This window comes from Taudactylus pleione, unplaced genomic scaffold (genome assembly GCF_031769625.1).
Source record: "Taudactylus pleione unplaced genomic scaffold, aTauple2 ptg000434l, whole genome shotgun sequence".
NCBI classification, from domain to species: domain Eukaryota; kingdom Metazoa; phylum Chordata; class Amphibia; order Anura; family Myobatrachidae; genus Taudactylus; species Taudactylus pleione.
The window spans coordinates 2,633,623-2,659,085 of record NW_028284836.1 but is presented as its reverse complement, the minus strand read 5'-3'; the positions used below and the strand labels follow the sequence as shown (position 1 = coordinate 2,659,085).

The following is a 25,463-nucleotide window of genomic DNA, read 5'->3' as shown; positions in this document are numbered from 1 at the left end:
CTGCTATAAAGTTCTGCAACATAAACTCTCAGCAAATTGTCTGAGACTCCTACGGGTGGGAGACGTACACGATGTTAAAATTTTCTACAATCAACTTTTTTTTTGTTTTTTATGTAGAAATAAGTTTCCCTTATGTCATGTTAGCTCAAGAAAAGTGTAAAGAATTTTTTTTTGTGTTTTTTTTTTATTATTATTATTTTTTAATAAACAAAATCCAATTCAAGGAGCAAAAAAGCTGTGCAATAAGGTCAGGATACCATCACAGCGCATACTGTAACAATACGAGAGCGACTTATACAGAACAGTAAGGGTCACATCAGGATTGCTGTACTGTTGCATTAGGAAAGATGCTTATTTTGTCTCTTTGACAAAAGCGTAATGGAAGGGCTAATGTCTGGGGCCGTGATATCTTGGCAAAGATCCATGTGAGGATCGAAACGTCGATGAGCTTGACTGTGTCTTCTTATGCTGAAATAAAGATGTACTGTCTACTTCAAGCCTGGTGAGCGCACCCCTCGTATATATATACAGATATATCGGGGGGGTTTTTAGGACGAATATCATTTTATGTGATATAAATGCCAAAGTCCACTTGAGTGCCATTGGATGTTGGCCAGCTCTAGTCGGCCCCTAACTGGTAGGTGACGGCCAAAGTAATGCTTCATTCATTTCTTTTGCTAATGAGAGGTTGACGGCACGAACCCCAATGGGAGAAAGTGATCACCTTGGTATATGCTCCATCACAAAAAAAGCAAAAACAAACACGTGATCTCATAATGCACATTTTATGAAGGTTGGGACTAGTATATCCAGGGGAATTTAGGGCAATTATACCCTTGTGAAGAAAGTCACATGACCGCTGGGACCTGGAAGACACTGACAAAATGTAGACGTGATAGAAAGTCAACATACTGTATCGTCCCTGGTGGCCCAGTGGTGACTAATCTGCTCGCAATGGCTGTGGAGGCTCCTGCGGAGTCTTCTGGTTACTGGCGGTCATGTGACTGTCAGTTCTGACGGAGTGGCGGTTCCTGTGAGTACACTGGCCTAACTCTAATCCATAACTCCCCCCATGGTGCCTAGCCCTAACCCCCCCTCCTGGGAATATTGGGTTTTCTAATGTCAACATTGTAAACGTTGACATTCTTAAAATGTCATCCGGCAACATGTCAACATTCTAACAATGTTTACATCATAACTGTCGACAGTTTGGTGTCAACATTGTTGATGTTAGCCTAATAACTGCATCCTCTGAATTCTTAAATATGATAATATGCACAATTTAAACGTAAATTCCTCCCTGATGCCTACATGTGGCTGGCGGGTGACCTGCAGACTGATATTTAAAAAAAAAAAATGAATAGACCATGGTGAGATAACTTGGCACTTAGTCATGAAAAATGGGAGCGATTTCCTGAAATGTCTAAACAAATTAGCCATTAGTGCTGGGAATCAACAGACACAACTCATATTCATCTGTGAGATTATTAGACATCAAAAGACTGTTTCACCTTAATCAGTACTGATACCTCTACACGTCATGTCTGGGATGGTGTCCAAATCCAGAAACATTGGAGAGAAGCAGTGCACAGACTCCAACTTGTCTCTGACAGGGAACATCCCTTCACCCCCCAAGTTCTGCGTTCTTGGCTTGATTGAAGAGCCAGATTTGTCTACAATTTGAAATACTCTAATTAAGGCATGCATTGTTTCAAGCGAGACTAATCTTGGCCAAGCACTGGTGACCCCCCAGCCAAGTCATCTAATTCTCAGTAGAAAGTGCTAATAAACAAAGAACTACCTTTTCATAGTATTACATATTCCCATAGAATGTGTCCTTCCAAGTTTGAGAAATATCTGGGAACTTGGATTAGAAACGGCTCTATAAATTGTTTTTTTTTTAACTTGTTCATGCAAAATACCAGGGAATGTCTTTCGGTAAGTGAGAACAAACCTGGATGATTGTTTTGATTCTTCACTGTATATTCAGTTGTGTTGATATTCAATATAATGTAAAAATTAAAATGTAACGTTTTTGAAGAAATCATACCAAAAAGCATCGTGACGGGTTCAAACGTTTTCGTGATCCCAAGCAAGAAGCTTCTGATGTAGGTCTTCAGCAAGGAACTTCTTCCTAAGAGGAATTTTGGAGGTATTGATTGTATCTAAAATTTGAGAAGGAGAAGGCTGTTTTGAGTTTTTTTGTGATCTAGAGGATCAAATAAGATGAGATTTTTTTTTTTCTTAACCAAAGTGATATGAGATTAAGGAAGAAGCCGAGGCTTCAACCTTTGGGTGATTTTCAGACCTGCATGGTTTTACGATCAGTGTAGATCACAGTTTCTCAAACTGTCCTCAGGACACCAAACATATGAATACACCTGTGCACCTGCTTGGTGAATTGTGTGGGTTCCTGAGGACCAAGTTTGAGAACCTGGTGTAGATGAGGAGTGATGTTCTCCTCCAGAAGTTTCTTCCAATACTTCTAAACAAGTTTCACTGCAAAAGTTTCTTAATAACTTATATATTAGTTATTTTGGCAGTTAAGAATTCCTTGGAGCAGGAACCAGAGGAATTATGCTGACTACGGCTAATTTCACGGGACAGGGCTGATCCTGCTCCAACTGAAGAGGCATCAACTTCAAGGCAGGACATAAGTCTTGTGAAGTCCAAGCTCTGGATCTCCAGGAAAACCCTACTTGAGGAATTATAAAGTACTTACCACTTCTGATAGCCAGGTTTGGGAAGTCACCTGTCGTTTTTGAGTGTAGAATAATTTTTGATAAATTGTCCATAATAATGTGAGACTTGGAGGAAAGCTTTCAGATGGCTCCCCATTTGTGCATCCATTCCTTGAAATACTTCTCAATATCATTGCTAAATTAAGAGGCCATCAAGGGATGCTCCAAGATCCTGAACTGCAAAATCGTCCTGGTTATGTCCAAATGGAAATGCAGAAGGTGATGCCAACAAGTCCTGTATGCGGCAGCTGGAGATCAGATTTTTTTGGATGAACATTTCTCATCAAAGTCTGGGCAAGGACCCATCACATCTACCTCATCTGAGATGGACGCTACCTTTACAATGGTGAGTCGTATAGATACGGGGGTTATACTCCTGAAGATTGCTGTTCACAATTTAATCCCGTTTTAATAGCTTGACTATACAGTTGTGTGTTTCCTCTGCAAGAGATGGAGATGGGCAGTGTTTGCAGGCAAATTATCCTCACCAAGAACCACTGTGCGCGCTCAGTGATCTAGCACTTCCTTGAAGTGAACGGTATAGAACATAGTTTAGTGGAACCTTTACAAGCACGAAGATTCTGACTATAATGATATAGGGAATACTTTCTGTAGCAGCTATGTCGGCATCACAAACAGAACTAGCACTTCAAGCTAAGATACTATTGACAAGGGAACCCATGAGGTAGACATCCTTTCAGGAACCCAATTGTGAGATCTTGTGTCTCCTCTTGTTTCAGTCAGGTTTATGGTCCAAGACCAGCAAAGTGATAACAGTGGGGTCACGGACCTGAGAAATCTATCATTGCACTAGAAGGGGCCAAGTCTGATGGTGGTGGTCTTTGCATCGGACAACTCCAGTTTGTGGCCTCCAGGTTTACCCCACTAGGCAGCAGCTGACAAGGGAATGGTTTAGTGATGGTGGCTGAGACTGAAGCTGGGTACACATGTAAAAGATTTTCTGTCCAACCATCCAACTAGTAGATTGGTTGGAATGAAAATCTGATAAGGTATGGAAGCAAATGACAATCAGCAATTTGCTCCCAAACGCCAGAAAATGGACAAAAACAGTTGTTTGAACAAATTGTTTAGATCAAACTTGTCTGAACGACCATTTTCATCTGTTTCCTGGCATATAGGAGCAAATTGCTGATCATCAGTTACTCCCATACATTACCAGATTTTCATTCCAACCATTTCTAGGCCGACAATGATCAATAGCAAAATAAATTAAGAAAATCGCTGTGCACCCCCAGTACAGATGCCGTCTGTCTGCAGGTCAAACGAAAACTATGTGACCTCCTTTCCGGAGGGCGATACCCAGAGCCCATGACGTACTAAGCCGGTGCTTGTTGCTCTTCTCAGTTATCTTAGAAGGCAACTTTTTATATTCCTTATTGCTGTATAGAGCCAAACGGGTCCATGGGGATATGCAAAAATAGAAGCTATCCGTACAGTAACCATAGTGTAACACAATTTTTGCATTGCTCCAATCATTTGAAGGTGGGTGGTTAGTGTGGAAAGGGGCATTTTACAAAGAGGAGAAGACACCAACATTTATTGTACTAATTGCAGAGCACCCCCCCCCTATACGGCCTCGAACTATCAACTGACCCCATCACCTAAGCTGGCCGAGAGATGAGCTGCTGGTTGACTGTTGAATGTGATCACGCCAATGGGTGGCTGAACTGTATAAGGTCTTGCCGCTCAGCATATGTCCGGCGGTAGTCACCTTCCCACTTACCAACATGCCCAATAATACTATCGAGTTCTATCAGCTCATTCATTTATTTACTTTTGGTAAGGGGAGGGTGCCCTAGTCATTGCTTCTTCTATGGCATAGAGATTAACATCGGGCCTCTTGGACATTTTTTTGGCCTAAGCAATAACCCAGCCAGTGCCTTGGGATTTCCAGCAAAAGGGAATTTTTGAAGAACTACTGATTTAAAAAAAAAAAATATATATATATATATATTTATTTATTGTATGTAAATGTGTATAAATATAAAACAAGAGCGCCTCCTAGTGTCCTACGATAATATATATAAAAAACATCAGCTCTGTAAGATGCATTCCCCTTCTTACAGATTAGACTCGTCGCCAGCGCGCACCATGAAGCGCTCAGTATGGGCCATATTCAATTGGGTGTGAGGTTTAGCGAGGTAAAAAACCTTGCGTCCAAGTCTGGAATAGCACGGTTCTGCGCGCTCACGATACACGCGTTATCCAATTTTTAAAAATGGTGGCAGGGTTTTCAGCTCTGAAAACCCTGCGCTGCGCAAAAAATAAATAAAATTCTGCACTTACTTGCCCGGGGGTCTCCGCCGCTCCCGGTGGCCTCCCCTCTATCTTCTCACTGGAGAGGGAGCTGCTGGGAGGCTCCACAGGCTGGTAAGAGGGGCAAGGGCTGCTGAGAGATGTAGTTCTCCCAGCGTCCATTCTGGGGGGCCACGCTGACACTGGGACACACACACTCAAAATGAAAAAAACACTAATGTAAAAACCCCCCTTCCTGCAGCCAGAACCTGCATCTCAGCCCGGCTTCCCTTTAATGTGCAGAACTGTGCAGGGATGAAATAAAAGCTAAACTGCTCCCTTTCATGTCGTCTCTCGCTCTGGGCACGAGGGCCCAGGTTTTATAGGCCGCTTTGTAATTGGAAGCAGAGCTCTTCCTCCTCTGAGTGGGTAGCCGTTTATTTTTATGCCCGTCTGGCAGTCTCCTGGTATAGAACAATGAAATACCACGTACAGAGCCATTACACTGCTCGTGGAAGATCAACGCCAACGGACTGCGGAATAGAATCTCTGGTTGTAATTATGCGCTTGTCAGCCCCAGGGCCCCGAGGCCCTCAGTGCTTTTATTTTGTGTAATGGCGGATTAGCTAATGCTCTTGCAGGGAGTCATCTGCTTCTGTGTATTATTTATAAGACTTTATAATATGTCGGCTCCAGGGCAGAACTGGAAGAGTCGGAGGGGTCAGAATACACCCAAAGACAGTTCTAGAAGCAAAGCTTTTGGGGTTGATAAATGGATAATGCTTCGGTATAAATCCCCATTACCTTTAGAACTTCGGAAAATCACCAAAATAGGGGCTTGTATGGTGTTTACATTTAAATGTAACACATGTAGAAGGACAGATCCTGGATGTACTCTTATGGTGCGTACACACTGGGCGATTAAAGTGGACGACTGAACGATAACGATATCGTTATCGTTCAGTCGTCCACTTTATCGTCCATTTTTAACACAAAAAAGATGAACGATGACGACGACGCACGTTCCCGCGGGTCGTTCGTCATCCTCGTTCATCGGGCTGACATGCAGGCCAACCTGACGACCTCGTCAGGTTGCTGCATGTCAGGGAATGGGTGAGAGAGCCCGGCGCTGAACGATATCGCTAATGATATCGTTCAGCGGCTGTGCTCAATGTCATGAACGACATTGAGCACAGCCTGCCGGGGACACACTAGACGATATCGCTCAGGGAGCATATCGTCTAGTGTGTATGCACCTTTAGTGTAATGATCTGTGCATGCCTCCAGGAACTTGGAATAACTTTCTTCTCTGCAATATCTTTATATTATATATACTCTCCACTGCATTAGGTTACGATGTTCTGTGATTTTATATATATATATATTATACACACACACATACACATTTACTATTTTGCACTGCAGAGCTGAAACTAGATGGTTTATTGCCCTCCACTCAGGCGATGTAACCGATGTTTGTGATCCCAGGGACATTCTTTTCCCCATTAGATGCGGGATTGTGATGGCTGACACCATCACACGCTTATTTCTGATGGCTCGTTCATAGAACGCCGACATCACTCCTACAAGGCGTTGAGCTCAGTGTGTCCGTTGCGGATCTTCTGTTTTGCATGTGCGCCGGCACACCATCGATGGTCACACCATCGCAAGGTAAATACACATGACTCTGGTATCGCATTTGCAGCAATGTCATCCCTGACCGATGATCCCCTACTGATGCTCATTCCTACTCCAATCTACACATCTTGGCGCGAGCGATAGTAGGCATGCGCAGCTCACGGGGGGGCGTGGGTTGGCACCTTACCAGCCGGACATCATCTTTTTACTCCAGTGAGGATTCCTATTGATCTCTGTGCACTTGGCACTAAGTCCCGGGCGGTGGCTGAGTGACCGGCACAGGTATTAAATCAAGGTTTAATCATGTGAAATGTAGAAATAAATAAAGCAATTATCCAAAACCGACCCAAGCCAGCGAGATGCACATTGTCACCAGACCTTAAGACCCTGGTTGGCCAAACGAAGGACTCACCTGTCACGTAAACTCCATTTTATTACATTGGAACACAAATTGTATATTCCCGGCAGGGAAAAGTAACAATCAGTGAAATGTACATTGGCACTGATTACAGAGAGCAGCAGCGAGGGGAGGGGTAGTTTGCCTCAATAAACCCCCCACACTTTGGATCTGCCAAATTGGTTTTACTCCCTAAACGGGCAAATTAGGACTTTCACAGCTGACTTTCTGCAGGTAACAGATTAGAGACCCGAGGTCACTCTAGAGTAGGGGTGGGCAATAAGCACCCCCCCAGCTGCTGTAGAACTATCCATCCCAGCATGCCCTGCCAGAAGTTTGCTATTTGGTCATGTTAGACTAGACTTGTTATTATTTCTGCACGAGTCCAAAAACTAAAGTCTAAAACATTTTATGTCTCACTCCCATTTTGATTGCATTTCTGCGTGTGGGATCGGTGCGTAGCCAGCGGGGTCCCCTCCTGGTCTCTAGTCAGTCTCTTTGAAAAGATCTGTATAATAAAAACATTGTAAAAGTCTGTGTGCGTGTCAGAATATATGGTTTTCCTTCTGGCTTTTCAAGGATTCATATTAGCAACAACGCGTTTCGCTGATCTTTTATATTTCATCCAATATTTCTGGATACCCAGAGTTGCCCGGGTTGGAGACTGGACCCTGAAGTACACCTGCAGTCTTTATATGTTTACATTGTCCTCGCCTATAGCCCCATTCTAATGATCCTGAGAAGGACGCCACTGTTTGCTAACATGCATGCAAACAGTGGCCCAACTACCGTGGGTGCAAGGGGTGCAGCTGCCATGGTGCCCGAGCTGCCTCTGCTGCCCATCAATCCCCCTCGACCCAGTCATGCACACAAGGTTGGCCGGTCCAGTTAGGGCCAGCGAGGTGGGCCGGGGGTGTCAGCAATTTTGATTTGGTGCCAGCTGATTACAGCTGGCGCACTGGCAGCTGGCAGTCGTGGAGCTGTCTGTCCCTATCTGCCGGTGCACCAACTGCAATAAGCCAGCGGCCCGGCCCCAAATCCACACCTGATGGCTGCTGATGGCACGCAGGAGGAGGAGAGAGGCTGCTGGAGGAATATGGGATACAGTCACATATATAGAGACACAAATGGGGAGAGGGGGAGGCACTAAATTGGAGACCCATTGTCCCTGGGGGTGAGGGTGGGGGCTCTGCCACAGGGGCATATTACCACTATGGGGTTGGGGCTTAATATTGCTGGGGATTTTTTTTTATTTTTTTTTACACTAGGGGGGGTTGGGGGGCATTTCTGATGGGGGATGGGAAATAAAATTTCAATGGGGTACTATGGACAACAGGGGTTGGGGGGTGTATAACAGAGATGCAGACAGTCGAAATGCCGACCGCCGGCAGGGGTCTAATGACAGGCGTCGAGGTACCAACGCCTGTCATTTTACAGACGCCTGGCATACCGATCGAAGGTAAGCCGAGCGCGGAAAGCCGCGGGGGGTTAGGGTTAGGCACCCGCGGGGGGAAGTTAGGGTTAGACACCCCCCGGGAGACTTAGGGGTGCCTAAGCCCCCCACCCTTCCCTGCAGCCTAAGGAAGGGTTAGGTTATTAAATAGTTACAATACTTACCTGTCGGGATCTTCACTGCCGGTCTTCCGGTGTCAGGATTTGAACTGCCGGACATGCGCCTGGCGGTATTTCATACCGATCCCGTATAACACCCCCTAGGTAATTTTTTTTTTTTACATAAAATATTTCAATATATTTTTACAAAAACTCTTTAAACTTAATTAAGTAAATAAAAAAAAAATACATTTTCAGTGTGGTTTTCCAAAAAACTAAAAATGAGTCCGTTAAGTGGTTAAATAGAGCTTGAAAAAAAATACGATCACTGAATTGGTCTATTAGCCTCACTAATTCATATCCTCCTCCAGCGATAGCCATAATCAGCAAAGCAGTTTACCTTTAATATACAGGTATTTTTCTACCAGCAGGCAGCAATAAGTTTGTATCCTATCTACTTGTGAGCTGGATACTTCAGATGACATGTATGAATTGTGTTTGCAATAGATTGTAGTCCGAGCTCTCGCATCTCCCACCATTGGCCTCTAGATTTACTGAGCTCAGCCATTACTAAGCATGGCAAGGCAGGAGGCCCTTATTGCTAAGAGGCCAATAGGTTTAAAGATTGTCCTCAATCATTAATATAGTTATTCTGATAAATTGAGGGAGATGAATAAAAAACTATGGATGGACAGCTTGACAAAATAAAAACGGTACATGTAATTATTGCTCTGTACATGGGTGCGGATTTACATAGGGTCCAAGTTCCTCTTACAGGACAGGTGGACAATAATAGCACTATGGCCACTGGTCACAGCTTGCAGCCTGATAACCTCCTACAGTTCTTGTTTCCAGTGGTTAGATAGAGCGCCCTCTGCTGGTAAACACCTGAAGTTGGACTACGGTACGTTGCAGTCCTCTCTTTGTAAAGGCCAAGACGTCTTGATTGGTAAATCTAAAACTTCTGCAGGAATTTCAGGACCATGTCCCGGAGTCGGACTCTCAGGCGCTCGTCGTGCTCGCAGATTATGTGGGTGGAGTCTTCTTCAAACTGGATAAGTGTGTCCGCCTCTTGTAGGTGCACAATGTGGCCCTTTGTGGTGTCCTCAATCTTCAAATCGCTAAACCCATGCTGTGCATTCACAGGAAAGAGGGAGAGTCAGCGTGATTGGTCAGGAGCTCTAAATCGGGCATTTAAACAGGCAATTTAGTGTCGATTACAAAAAAAGAAAATCAGAGGTGGTGCGAGCAGGGGATGGCGTTCTAATCCTCTATATAATGCAGGACACGAGGACATCTAACCCCGATAGGAAACCAATAGGAAAAGCCTGAATGAGGTTTATATGTATAATTAGTGAGAAGACGCAATGCCCTCCCGTCTGTTGGAATAGTAACCTCCAAACAGCGGAATCTGTCTAGTTAGCTGTGATCTGGTCACATCACACAACTCCAGTATAATTAACAAAAAGAAAACACATTGTAAAATGGGAACTTTAGTAACTGAGTAAGTTCCGTCAGTCCTCCCAGTTCTTCTAGAATTACTGCAGGTTTTAAATACAATATTATATTTGAAAACTTCTATTCCTTTATGCTGTATGTACTGAAAACGCCTAGTGTGTTATATGGTATGAATTGATAGGTTCCTTAAGGGGGGGGGTCTATGTACTAAGCGTTGGAGAGAGCTAAAGTACCAACCAATCAGCTCCAAACTAATGACAGTTAGGAGCTGATTGGTTGGTACTTTATCACTTTTCAAGGCTTAAGGTGTGAATCCACTAGGCGATTAAAGTTAGCGATTGAACGATTACGACACCGTTATCATTCAATTGCTCATTAAATCAGGCACAAATCGAGCATTAAAATGTCGAAAACGACCAGCGATGCGCGCTCCCGCTGGTTGTTTTCGACATCAATCATCGCAAGAACATGCCGGCCAACCTGCGATAACGACAGGTTGTGCATGTACGGGGATAAGGAAGGGTTCAGTGTAGGCACATTGGACCTCATTCAGAGTCGGTCGCGAGGGCTGAAGCGCTCGTAACAGACTTGGTTTGGCCTGCACACACGCAGCGGCCGCACTGCGCGTGCGCAAGCCCGTCACTCCGGAGCTCGTTATCAAAGGGGCGGCTGTCGATGTTGATCGACAGTTGCCCCCATTTGGTAGGCGGGCCGGGGGGTGGTTTCCAAAACGGAGGCGTTCCTTTACGAACGCCTACCGTTTTGTGGGCGGCCGCACTGACATCATCAGTGATGTCAGTGGGAAGATTCCTGCTCCATCAGAGCAGAAAGCTCCCTGGGGCTTACGAGTGCCCAGACCCAACCTTAGGGTCTGGTCGTAAGCCCCGATGGTGATCACCATCGCGACCATCAACCTGGTCGGTCGTTAAGCTGTGGGTGGTAACCCACAGCTTAACGATCGACAAGGAGGCGGCCGTTCAGGATGCAAGCGGCCGCCCTGATTCTGTGCGACCGCTTGCATCTAACGACCGCCTCTGAATGAGGTGCATTATCCACGGCACAGGAAGGAGAGTGATTGCACAATTACAATGTTGTAATTGTACAGTCGTTCCACTCTCGTGTACTGGATACGCCCCTTTAGTATATCTCTCCCAATATATTTCTCTCTGCAAAGTTTTATACATATACCGCCTTATGTATTCTGTTTGGCATCACAGTTAGAGTCATGTATGAGGTAAAGATGAAAGACTGCTCCCTGGGTCTGTAAATACATGGCTCATACCCAGCGCCGTCACCAAGCTTTCCCGGCTATAGGCCGGCACAGCCACGGTATCCCTCTCACCTTCTCCAGTGTCTGCACAAACTGCTCCACAGGGATAGAGCCGGTCAGCAGCGGCTTGAAGGGCTGGGTCTCGGGGCTCCCCTCTGCCGCTCGCTTCCTCTTCTTACTGGTCTGGGGGGGAGCAGCCTTAGGAGGGGGCTGAAGAGAGAGAACAGACGGTTCCATCATTGCTACAAAACGGTGAAGATATCACAACAGGATGATATATATCATATAATAGTAGCCTATACATTTTGAAAATGAATCAGATTTTTTAGTATACGAGGCGGCCATCTTGTGAGCCCAGTCATTATTATTATTATTATGAAGATGCAGCCTAAGAAATCACCAGGAACCATAGACATCATTGCGACACGCCTGAGCTACAGGAGAATGGCCAGGGTTCATCCTCAGATACACAGCGGGGCAGCCATTGTAGTAGGTCGCTGTACGTGACGGGTGACTTTCAGTAAACAGCATTTAAAAAAATGTTAAAAGTAGCTTTGAAGCAAAAAAAAAAAATCTCATCTAGCACACAGGTTCTCAAACTCGGTCCAAACAGTGCATGTTTTCCAGGTCTCCACACAAGTGAAATAATTGGCTCCACCTGTGGATCTTTTAAAATGTGTCAGTGAGTAATGACTACACCTGTGCACCTGCTGGGTGACCTGGAAAACATGACCTGTGTGGGGGTCCTGAGGACCGAGTTTGAGAACCACTTAGTTAGTAGAAGAAAATCTTTACAGGAGTGAACTCTATTGGGAGTACCATCATTTCAGGAGAAAGGAGCAGACACAGGGCCTGATTCAGAGCCGCTCGTAAGCGGCCGCTCGTTTGTTCCAAGCTATGTTTGCACAACTGCGCATGCGTACGGATCGTAATACGCATGCGCAAACCAGTCAGTGCGGTCGAAAATCGTTTGTTCGCTAACTAGCGAATGCCTGCTATTTTGAGTGACAGGAGGAGGCGTATGTGGGTGGTAACGGGGGAAGGTGCTTGAAAACGGGGAGTGGAGATCCGAACGCAGGCGTGCTTAAAGGTCAAAACAGGCATTTTATGGGTGTGCATAATTAATACAGCAGCGTCATTGACCACGTCACTGGGTTATTTTATAGTCAGAACTGCTCGCAAGATTGCGGTAGGAAAAACCAACCACAAGAATAGCGAGCAGTTCATACGCTGGTCGATGTACTCGATTAATCTAATAAATAGCGTACATGACGTAGGATGCGAGCGGCCAGGGGGCGTAGTTTTCAAAAAAACTACCGCATGTTTGGTTTGCTCGTTCAGACCTAGAGGCGTGGACAGATCTCAAAGAGCAAACGGTTCATTTGAATAGCCACCCCTTTTTTCTGAACGAGCGAGCGCAAATAGTGTCCGGCTCTGAATGAGGTCCACAGTTTACAGACTTATGGCAACAAAACCCACAAGGGGGCGTGGCCCCATCTTAATGGGGGTGTGTCTACAAATTCAGTGCATACCTAGAAGCCCTTAGCCACATACCCTCCCCCACATCAGTTGTATACCTGCTACTGGTGGGTGGCGCCCTACACCAGGTAAACGCGATACCGCCATTCCGATCGCACTTATACTGGATTATCGACTCAAGCTCACGCACGTGGGCTTGGACAGAAAGTACTAACTTTTATTTTTAGGGTGTAGTAATAATATAAGCTAACGTTAATTGATTACTTTTACTCTAGAGATGTTTAATTCATGACCAACTAGTTTCAGAAGGAGAAATCAATGCAACATAAAAAAGGCCCCTTCTAACATACCCCAGTGTATCTGTACATGCTGCCATATTATCACAGACTTCTATAACGTCCAGCGATTACATACTCTCCCCTATCTTATGGGGAGACGGGAGCATTTGTTGCGCTAAGTTTGGCGCCATTCCACCCTCTTATCAGAAACTAGATTTCATCTTGCAGGATGTGATTATATAAAATGAGATGGCAACGGGGCACACAACCCTTTTCTAGCCCCAAACAAGGGGCTGCAAGCTGGTTTCGCTGGGGGAGGTGAGCGGGACCACGATTGGGGCATGCACCTAAAAAAATCACTTGACGGTCACCTGCCCAAATTACCGCCGCAGGCTCATATCTCCTCCTGCGGGTTGCGAGCTATATTTTATGTACCGTCATTAGCTGCCCGAGTACAACTCCATGTCAGCTCCAATCCCAGCATCGCTGCGCTCACCTGCAGAATGTGTTTATTATCCTTGGTGTAGAGAACGGCAGACACGGTCGCCAGGGAGACGCCGGGTTTAATTTCCAGCGGCACCAGAGACTCTGCCAGCTAAAGAAATCAAGACAGAATGTAATTATACCGGAGACAGACTGTAATGCATGGACATAAGGCACATTGTAATGAAGATACTCCCTGCATTTATCCCTACATATTATATTATATCTTTTTTTTTTTTTTTTTTTTTACCCTAAAAGATGAAATAGAATATAGGGGGCGCCCTCTGAAGTCCACGCGAAGAAACGCGTAGGGACGTGGCCTGCCGTGCCATTGACTGATTGTGGTCGAGTCCAAGTAATCATGGAAGATTGATATGTTTGGCTCTTCTCACTTGCCGTGGTTGTGACCGCCATCGTCTTTATGCACATTTTTATGTACTTTTAAACAGTCTATTAAAATGTATCGTGTAGGTGGGGCGTGGCCTGGACGAGCTAGGAGAAGGAGGCTGACTTTGCAGCTCCTGGGCCTAAATATCCGGCATTAGTATCCTGTACCCCTTGACCGGACTCCTACTTCGGTGCACTGTTGGTTACTTACCTCTCCACGCTTCTGGAGCCCCTTGGACGATCTGTTCCCTCTGGTGGCTGTGTTGTGGGCAAAGTTTGTCTCACTCTGCAGCGTCTCATCACCGCGGGCGCCATCTTGGATTTTTCTCCGGCGACTGCTGCAGCTCCTGGCTTAGGTGTTCAGTTTATTCCCATCCCGGTCGGTGTCCTGGACAGGTAGGAAGGTGGAAGACCCTGCTCTGGTCACTCAGAAGTCTCTGAAGGCTCCTGTGCACCCGCGATTTACGGGCCCGGCTGCCATCTTGTGATTGGCCTCAGTGTTCCCTGCTGCTCCTGCTTCCTCTGAAGGGAGTATATTTTTGCTGGTCAGTGATCTGGGTTGCTAGGGTGGCGGATGATCATCCTCTCGCTGTGTAAAGTTTGCTGGTGACTGTTTTTTGAATCCGTGGTTTCTGGACTCGGACACCATCTGGAAGTAATGTCCTGAATTATTAACGGCCTGCAGGCTGAAAGTCCCGGCATTGCAGCTTACTCACAATGAAATCATAATATACACTAAATTCCTGTTATAATATATTATTGTTTTTTTACATTCAGCTGCTGAAGCGGCTATGCCCTCACATCCCAGCATGGAACTTCTCATTACAGCAATTACCAGATCAGAGGAGAGGCTTGTAGCACGGGAGATGAATCTACATTCTGAGTTATTTCTTTCACATTATATTGTCTCTCAGACAGCCGGAAAGGTGGCCTGTGATCATGACGTGGGGGAAAGCAATGCCTCTGTGAATGGCTGCCTGAACATCATCAAACCGTGGAGCGGGATGTCTCAGATACCATTTGCCGACAGTGATCGGTACTTCGCTGTTTCTCCAATTTCTCCTTCGTTCTCTGAATATGGCGACCCCACTCTGTTAGCAACCAACCAGTTCCTGGAGCTATCCTCCTCAGTGGTTGCATTTTCTTCCAAGATTGCCTCTTTTCCGATTCCTGAACATTCTGAATCGTATGCGGCTTCTCCGGCTCAATATATGGATATATCCTCCATCGAGACTGCAACTAAATCCCAAACCGTTGGGTTTGCAGTTTATGGGCACTCTGTACCTGTGATGCCTCTCCAGGAAGCCCATCTTTATGCCATATACGCTATACTGAAGATTCATATTCCAACATATCAGCATTATATGTACTCTTTTGCATATGTCTGGGTGGGTTGGTCCAAATCTCCTCTTGCTTTTAATATTTTGCCAGAACCTGAGGCTTGGCTGGATTAGTAATTTTTAGTTTAAATGTACCTGTTTTATTTTTGATGCCGTATCTATTTAATTTTTTTTACTTTCCGCACCGATATACAAATATATATCCTAATCCTATAAGTGTTTATATTTTTCATGCCACAAAAGTACCATATTTTGCTTCAATAAGATGAGGAATTTCATTCCTCTTTAGATATCTGGGAGCCGGGGCATGACTACTGTTTAGTTACTTAAGTCCAATCCCCCTGCCAATTATTATGTATCCTGTACAATTTATATATGTTTGTATTAATATATATATTTAAACACTATTTTGTTCGTATTTAGGCTGGGAGGTAATAGGGTTTAATCCTGATATATAAGTGATTTCTATATTTCTGATCCTATCTTTATGTCAAGGGGGGGCGGATCTGTTTTTGATTGAATTATTGCTCAGGCCTTGTGGGCTGGGGTCGGCCTCCACTGGCTCAGGGCCATCTACTTTTTTGCCCCTGTTTTATTATTTTCAGTAGGGGGGGAGGGGGGGGTGTTAGATATTTAGATAGACAGATTAGGTTAGTTAGTAACGGGTTAAGGGTTTAGGGGATCCAGGTATACCTAGATTGGGGTTAGGTCATACAGGGTGGGGGGTTTAAGGGTGGTTTTTTGGGGTTTTTCTGGGGGGGATAGGTATTATATATATTTGTATAATTTCTATGTGTTGGCAGGCATGGAAGGGTTTCTGGCTTTCTGTTTATTGGTCTGGTGGATATTCGAGTAGATTATATAATGTTTAGATAGTATGTCTGTTTAGATAACTTATCCTCGATAACTTCTATGCCGTGTGGGCTCAGATGGAGCCTATGGGTTCACGCGGTATATTCCGCACAAATTGAGATGGCTATGATCTATGCTTCTAATATATACCCTGATTTACACTATTTCTGTCTGCATTATCTCATAGGACCAATATTTTGTGTTGTATATTTCATGCCTGCTGATATGATATTATTAGCTCAATGTATATTTTGTTTGGGTATGTTTTCTAAAAATCAATAAAAAATATAAGATTTAAAAAAATAAATAAATGTATCGTGTTATGCGCTACGTGGCGCCCCCTATATTATATTTCATCTTTTAGAGCACATAGGTTCTCAAAGTCAGTCCTGAGGACCCCAAACACTGCATGTTTTCCAGATCTCCTCACAGAATCACAAGTGAAATAATTAGCTCCACCTGTGGATCTTTTAAAACGTGTCAGTGAGTAATGAGGACACCTGTGCACCTGCTGGGTGACCTGGAAAACGTGACCTGTGTGGGGTCCTGAGGACGGAGTTTGAGAACCTCTGTTTTAGAGTAAAAATATTATATATGTGAGGTGTACAGAGGAAAAGTAGGGGAAGACACCGGTTCATAGAATCAAAGTGCAAGCATGGCGGCTGTGGAGGGTACGTGTGTTTGGCTATATCCCTCAGCAATAGAGAAACGACAGTCAAGCCTGGGACTTGCGCACCAACCTTCTTTGGTTTGAGAGATCTATATATAATATACGTTCAGTCTCGTACTTTGTGTCGGATCACTACAATTAATTTGCACATACAGCCCATTGTACACGGCATAAGGTCTGCCCGACACCACACGGATGTGCATCTATTTATTTAGGTGCATTGCGTACGGATCACATGTTAGACGTGAAAAAGTCCCTGGTTTCTAGGACAATTATTCTTTGTACAGGTCTTGATTAAACGGAGCCTTTGCCCAGTACGTAAATACCGTTTGTATAGGTAATAATTCATTCTGTGGCAGTTTGTTCACCGATTGCTGGAACCCCATCGGCCAGGCTGCGACGGTCATGATAAGGTGCGCCGTTCCCAGCGCCGGCATCCGGGTGACAGGTCAAAAATGAAGAGTCAACATGGACAAAGGGTCAAAGGTGCAAAAGGTCAACACAAAAATGATTGACATGCTTTTTTAAAAAATTTTAAGGTTGGGGTGCGGGTTAGGCACTTGGGGTAGGGTTAGGCTGTCGGCGGGGACAGTTAGGGTTAGTCAATAGGTGAAGAGTTAGGCATCAGGGGGAGGGTTAGGGCTAAGATTAGGGTTAACATACAAAAAAAAACAAAAATGTGTCGACCATTTTTGTGTTGACCATTTGTTTGTGTCTATGTTTTAACCCTTTTTCACTGTCGACATTTTGTAACTGTAGACATTGATACGGTCGATCTTTTATATCCCCCTGCCCCCACTGGCGCCATGGAGAGCGCTATCAGGGAAGGCGGAGCTGGGAGAGGAGAAGAGAAAGCTTGGAGCCATAATACATTAAAAGTAAATCAATATAATTAGATTGTCTTGATGTGGGGGTGAGCGTTCATCTAGGAGTATTATATTAACATGGACTAAGGAAACATTGGTGCCAGCTGCAAAATAAAAAAGGAAAATGCCTAAAATATAGCAGCAACATTTTTTTATTTTTAATGAGTGTAAGGAACAGTCCATATGAAAGTTAACTCTTAAAAAGTAAAAGTGCGCCGCGATGTTTCCTAGAAGCAAAAAGCTGAAGAGCATCAATCAGGCCACAGCGCTAACTGCCAGGGGTAATAAGCGGAACCGGGTTCTGTCGCAGTGTCCGGGGAATCTAGTCCCAGTGACTGATTACTTGGCACTCACCTCGGGCATGATCTCAATCTTCTCGTAGCGCCTCTTAAAGGGCAGGGTGAGGACTTCGGCCCGGCGGTAAGACATGGGGGGCGGCTGGCAGTCGATCATCAGGTCGGATCGGTGAGCCTGGGATGCCGGGGGCTGTGTGTACTGCTCGGGACACACCACGTGCAGAGGCTGCGGGGGGCGAAAACACATATGTAATAATAATAACCGCGTGTAAAACCTCACAGCAGAGATAAAAGAAAAAAAAAGTTTGTTTCATTCGGATTCTCCTAACGCTGCTGTAATCGGCTATAAGCTCTGTAACCGATGCGCATAAAACAAAAATCAGGATAACTTTCATAGCACAATAACTACAACAACAGTTTGTAACGTTCAATATTGGAGTTCTATAAAAGTCTGTCAATCACTGAGCTGAATGAAATTCCTCCAAGTTATCAGGAGGCTCCCAGCACACAGCTTAAGAGGAAGGGCTCAGGGGCCCGGGGCTGGTTAAGGATTTGGGGGGGGGGAACCCCAAAGTCTGCACAAGCATTCGGCACCCCCCTGTAGATATCCTGCGCCTGTCTTTGCAGAGGTTGGATCTCTACATTCTATACGCAGTTATAAAGCTCTTTATGCACCGGACAGGTCTGTCTGTATGAGACAAGTGTGACTTATACCCCTTTTACACCAGAGCAAAAACCTGGGTTTTTACTGGGTCTACCCGGGTCGCAGCTCAGTGTAAAAGGGTCCCTGAAAAATAACCTGGGTCAAGTGACCCTGCAATCCAACCCAGGTAGCTACCAGGGTTGGACCCAGGATGGACCCAGGTAATGGTGCAGTGTAAACGGTGCAACCCGGGTTATCTGACCTGGATCATGCCTAAAAGGAGTGGATTGGTGGTTGTGGAGCATTCACCGCCCACATTTTATGACCTCACAGGTTTAGCAGGGTAGACCTGAGTTCAGTGTGAACAGGGCTGACCTGGGAGTAACCCAGATCAAAGGTGCAGTGTAAATGGGTCTGACCTGGGCCTGACCAGGGTTGGAACCATGTCCAAAAACCCAGGTCGGACCTGGGTTTTTGGTGGAAAAGAGGTATTATTCTCCCCTCCTCGCTCGTTACTGGAGCTTCGTGATCAGAGGTTTTATAATTAGGAGGCAAACTGCTCCTTACAGTGTAATTACTTGTTATTAGAATCACTCTAGCCTGATAGCAGCTGAATAAGAGTGCTAGCATATAGCTAATTGCAGGAGAGGGAGCCATGACATATAGAGCCCAATAAGCCCGGACTATTACCGGCTACTCAATGTTACCTGCTGCTACTCACTATGCCTAGAGATATGAGGCTCAGATATCGCCACGCTGCGACCAGAAATCTCGGGGCAGAACCTATAGACGGCACAGACAACGTTCAGCTCTCTCTCACCTCTACAGCGCCCACGCCAACATGTCACAGCGCCAATCAGCAGGTCATCGGGTAAATAAGAGCCTGTGGTTTCCCTATGACACCGCTACAAGCCTCACCTGCACCTCTTTCAGCAGCTTTGTCACCTGGATGAAATTAAGCCGGGTGTCGATCGGACAGTAAACACATTTCATAGCCAGCGGCTGGTACGGCGCCAAAGCATCCAAGTAGGAAAAGTCGGGTTCTGGACGGAAAAGGAAAAAAAATAAATAAAAAGAACACGAACAGCAGACATGGCTGCCCCCACACACCGAACTTACATATGTTATTTGGATGGAGACTCCCTTAAATCAGTGCTTTAGAACACCACTCCCAGTTACAGAGGGGTCTCACAGCTGATCCCATTCTCTCTGATAAGGACACTGATGTCTCCCAGTTACTGCGGAGTCTCACAGCTGATCCCATTCTCTCTGATAAGGACACTGATGTCTCCCAGTTACTGCGGAGTCTCACAGCTGATCCCATTCTCTCTGATAAGGACACTGATGTCTCCCAGTTACTGCGGAGTCTCACAGCTGATCCCATTCTCTCTGATAAGGACACTGATGTCTCCCAGTTACTGCGGAGTCTCACAGCTGATCCCATTCTCTCTGATAAGGACACTGATGTCTCCCAGTTACTGCGGAGTCTCACAGCTGATCCCATTCTCTCTGATAATGACACTGATGTCTCCCAGTTACTGCGGAGTCTCACAGCTGATCCCATTCCCTCTAATAATGACACTGATGTCTCCCGGTTACTGCGGAGTCTCACAGCTGATCCCATTCCCTCTAATAATGACACTGATGTCTCCCAGTTACTGCGGAGTCTCACAGCTGATCCCATTCCCTCTAATAAGGACACTGATGTCTCCCAGTTACAGAGGAGTCTCACAGCTGATCCCATTCCCTCTAATAATGACACTGATGTCTCCCAGTTACTGCGGAGTCTCACAGCTGATCCCATTCCCTCTAATAATGACACTGATGTCTCCCAGTTACAGAGGAGTCTCACAGCTGATCCCATTCCCTCTAATAATGACACTGATGTCTCCCAGTTACTGCGGAGTCTCACAGCTGATCCCATTCCCTCTAATAATGACACTGATGTCTCCCAGTTATCCCCTTCCCTCTGATAAGGACACTGATGTCTCCCAGTTACTGCAGAGTCTCACAGCTGATCCCATTCCCTCTAATAAGGACACTGATGTGTCCTAGCTACAGCGGAGTCTCACAGCTGATCCAATTCTTTCTAATAAGGACACTGATGTCTCCTAGTTATCCCCTTCCCTCTGATAAGGACACTGATGTCTCCCAGTTACTGCGGAGTCTCACAGCTGATCCTATTCCCTCTAATAAAGACACTGATGTCTCCTAGTTACAGCGGAGTCTCCCAGCTGATCCAATTCTTTCTAATAAGGACACTGATTTCTCCCAGTTACAAAAGAGTCTCACAGCTGATACCCCCTTCCCTCCGATAAGGACACTGATGTCTTCCAGTTACAGAGGGGTCTCACAGCTGATCCCCATCCCTCTGATAATGACACTGATGTCTCCCAGTTACAGAGGGGTCTCACAGCTGATCCCCATCCCTCTGATAAGGATACTGATGTCTCCCAGTACAAAGGAGTCTCACAGCTGATCCCGTTCCCTCTGATAAGGACACTGATGTTTCCCAGTTACTGAGGAGTCTCACAGCTGATCCCATTCCCTCTAATAATGACACTGATGTCTCCCAGTTACTGCGGAGTCTCACAGCTGATCCCATTCCCTCTAATAATGACACTGATGTGTCCTAGTTACAGAGGAGTCTCACAGCTGATCCAATTCTTTCTAAGAAGGACACTGATGTCTCCCAGTTATCCCCTTCCCTCTGATAAGGACACTGATGTCTCCCAGTTACTGCAGAATCTCACAGCTGATCCTATTCCCTCTAATAATGACACTGATTTCTCCCAGCTGATCCCCTTCCCTCTGATAAGTACACTGATGTCTCCCAGTTACTGCGGAATCTCACAGCTGATCCTATTCCCGCTGATCCCCTTCCCTCTGATAACGACACTGATGTCTCCCAGTTACAGAGCAGTTTCACAGCTGATCTCCTTCCCTCTGATAAGGACACTGATTTCTCCCAGTTACTGCGGAGTCTCACAGCTCATCCCATTCCCTCTAATAAGGACACTGATGTCTCCCAGTTACTGCGGAGTCTCACAGATGATCCTATTCCCTCTAATAATGACACTGATGTCTCCCAGCAACAGAGCAGTCTCACAGCTGATCCTATTCCCTCTGATACGGACACGGATATCTCCCAGCTGATCCTCTTCCTTCTAATAATGACACTGATGTCTCCCAGTTACTGCGGAGTCTCACAGCTGATCCCATTCCCTCTAATAAGGAGACTGATGTCTCCCAGTTACTGCCGAGTCTCACAGCTGATCCCATTCTTTCTGATAAGGACACTGATGTCTCCCAGTTACTGCGGAGTCTCACAGCTGATCCTATTCCCTATAATAATGACACTGATGTCTCCCAGTTACAGAGGAGTCTCACAGTTGATCTCCTTCCCTCTGATAAGGACACTGATGTCTCCCAGTTTACAGGAGGAGTCTCACAGCTGATCCCATTCTTTTTGATAAGGACACTGATGTTCCCCAGTTACAGAGGAGTCTCACAGCTGATCACCTTCCCTGTAATAAGGATGTCTCCCATTTATTGCACAGTCTCACAGCTGATCCCCTTTCCTCGGATACGGACACTGATGTCTCCCAGTTACAGAGGAGTCTCACAGCTGATCCTATTCCCTCTGATAAGGGTACTGATGTCTCCCAGTTATCCCCTTGACTCTGTAACTGGGAGACATAAGTGTCATTAACAGAGGGAAGGGGGTAAATGGGAGACATCAGTGTCCTTATCAGAGGAGTCTCACAGCTGATCCCTTTCCCTCTGATAAAGACATAAGAAGTCTCCCAGTTACTACGGTATCTCAGAGTTGATCCCGTCCTCTGATAATGACACTGAGGTCTCAAAGGAGACTGGTAAGGTTTTATACATGGCCAAAATTGGCACTTGCAAACCCAGCATCTGCGGGAGCGTAGATGCAGGATGGGCAGGGTGAGGAGGCTGAACAGGAGTTTGTTAGCAGTAAGGTCTCACCTGTCCAGCAAGTCAGGACTGGACAGAAGGGTATGTTAGTGTGGGGGAGGAGGGGTGTCATTGGGGGAGATCTGTGTACATGACACGATGCCATCGCTTAGCACTTTGCTTCACTATTGTGATGGCAGATTATATATATATATATATATATATATATATATATATATATATATATATATATATATATATATATATATATATATATTTTATACAGTACCAGTCAGAAGTTTGGACACACCTTCTCATTCATTGGTTTTTGTTTATTTAAATTATTTTCAACATTGTAGATTAATACTGAAGTCAACAAAACTATGAAAGAACACATATGGAATTATGTTGTAAACAAAAAAGTGTTAAACAAATCAAAGTATGTTTTATATTTTAGATTCCTCAAAGTAGCCCCCTTTTGCTTGGATGACAGCTTTGCACACTCTGGGCATTCTCTCAGTCAGCTTCATGAGGTGTCTCCTGGAATTGGTTTTCCAACAGTCTTGAAGTTCCCAGAGGTGCTGAGCACTTGTTGGCTGCTTTTCCTTCACTCTGCGTCCAACTCATACCAAACCAGCTCAATTGGGTTTAGGTCAGGTGATCGTGGAGGCCAGGTCATCTGACGCAGCACTCAATCACTTTCCTTCTTGGTCAAGTAGCCGTTACATAGCTTGGAGGTGTGTTCGGGGTCCTTGTCTTCTTGGAAAACAAATGATGGTCCCAGTAAGAGCAAACCAGATGGGATGGCATGGCGCTGCAGAATGGTGTGGTAGCCATGCTGGTTAAGTGTGCCTTGAAATTTTAATAAATCACCAACAGTGTCACCAGCAAAACACCCCCACACCATCACACCTCCTCCTCCATGCTTCTCAGTGGGAACCACACATGCAGAAACCATCCGCTCACCTTCTCTGCGTCTCACAAAGACACGGTGGTTGGAACCAAAAATCTCAAATTTGGACTCCTCAGACCAAAGTACAGATTTCCACTGGTCTAATGTCCATTCCTTGTGTTTCTTGGTCCAAACAATTCTCTTCTTGTTGTTCATCCTCAGTAGTGGCTCCTTCGCAGCAATACGACCATGAAGGCCTGATTCACGCAGTCTCCTCTGAACAGTTGATGTTGAGATTTGTCTGCTACTTGAACTCTGTGAAGACTATGGGCCTGATTCAGAGCCGCTCGCTATTTGCAGTCGTTCGTTCTAAAACAAGGGGTGGCTATTCAAATGAACCGTTCGCTAATTGTGGTCTGTTCACGCCTCTAAGTCTGAACGAGCGAGCAAAACTTGCGGTTGTAATTTTGAAAAATACGCCCCCTGGCCGCTCGCATCCTACGTCATGTCTGCTATTTATTAGATTAATCGAGTACATTGACCAGCGTATGAGCTGCTCGCTATTCTTGTGGTTGGTTTTTGCTACCACAATCTTGCGAGCAGTTCTGGCTATAAAATAACCCAGTGACGTGGTCAATGACGCTGCTGTTTTAATTATGCACACCCATTAAACGCCCGTTTTGACCTTTAAGCACGCCTGCGTTCGGATCTCCACTCCCCGTTTTCAAGCACCTTCCCCTGTTACCACCCACGTACACCTCATTCTGTCACTCAAAATAGCAGGCATTCGCTATCTAGCGAACAAACAATTTTCCGCCGCACAGACTGGTTCGCGCATGCGTATTACAATCCGTACGCATGCGCAGTTGTACAAACATCGCTCGGAGCGAACGAGCAGCCGCTAACGAGCGGCTCTGAATCAGGCCCTATATGTGGTCTCTAATCTGAGGTGCTGTTAAGTAGCGGTTTCTGAGGCTGGTAACTCTAATGAACTTATCCTCTGCAGCAGAGGTAACTCTTGGTCTCCCTTTCCTGGGGCGGTCCTCATAAGAGCCAGTTTCATCATAGCGTTTGATGGTTTTTGCAACTGCACTTGAGGATATATTCAAAGTTCTTGAAATTTTCCGTATCGACTGACCTTTATGTCTTAAAGTAATGATGGACTGTCGTTTCTCTTTACTGAGTTGAGTGGTTGGTGCCATAATATGGATTACAACAGTAGTCAAATAGTGGTGTCCTCTGTGTACTAACCCTACCTCTGCACAACACAACTGGTGATGGTCTCAAACACATTAAGATGGCAAGATTCACAGATTGACTCTTGACAAGGCACACCTGTTCATTCAAAACCATTCCAGGAGATTACCTCATGAAGCTGACTAAGAGAATGCCAAGAGTGTGCAAAGCTGTCATCCAAGCAAAAGGGGAATCTAAAATATAAAACATATTTTGATTTGTTTAACACTTTTTTGTTTATAACATAATTCCATATGTGGTCTTTAATAGTTTTGATGTCTTCAATATTAATCTACTATGTTGAAAATAATTTAAATAAACAAAATTATATATTTCCATGTTCCTACATACCAGTGAATATAATGGTGTTCAGACTCGACTTCCCCCACAGCTCCATGAAATGGACCACATCCCCAAACCTCAGGGTGGGGTGGCCTGTGAAGACCACGCACGGCTGCTTGAAGTCATTGCTGAAGTCTCCGTGGATGCTGGGATAATGTTTCAGCTTGTTGGTCTGGATTAGCTGGAAGAGCAGAAATAAGGTGAACGTGTGAGGAGACCCCTCATACATAAATACCCGAGAAAGGCTGGCACAATAGCGTCCTCTCCTCCGGTAACAGGATAGGCTGTCACCGCCATGCCAGGGAAGGTCGGAAAACCACATATGCCAAAACCCCACTGAGGTGATGACACCTATAAATGCTTATTATCGAAAATTATTTTATCGTAAGCAATTATAGTTTGCGGCAGAATGTTCTGACTGGATAAATCCTACATTAGAAGCCTGACTGGTTGCTATAGGTAACACC

At 45.3% G+C, this 25,463-nt stretch overlaps 1 protein-coding gene across 1 annotated transcript in view; it reads right to left on the bottom strand.

Moving 5' to 3' along the window:
• Positions 1-7,079: 7,079 nt before the first annotated feature.
• The window catches only part of INTS9 (integrator complex subunit 9), a 64,335-nt gene continuing 45,951 nt past the window's right edge, over positions 7,080-25,463 (bottom strand). Inside the window, exons 12-17 of the mRNA XM_088447528.1 lie at positions 25,006-25,177; positions 19,524-19,648; positions 18,021-18,188; positions 13,565-13,663; positions 11,384-11,521; positions 7,080-9,715 (exon numbers count right to left, since the gene is read on the bottom strand). Of these exons, the coding sequence (XP_088303654.1) occupies positions 9,539-9,715; positions 11,384-11,521; positions 13,565-13,663; positions 18,021-18,188; positions 19,524-19,648; positions 25,006-25,177 (879 nt within the window). The 3' untranslated portion in view covers positions 7,080-9,538. The remainder of the gene's footprint in view (positions 9,716-11,383; positions 11,522-13,564; positions 13,664-18,020; positions 18,189-19,523; positions 19,649-25,005; positions 25,178-25,463) is intronic.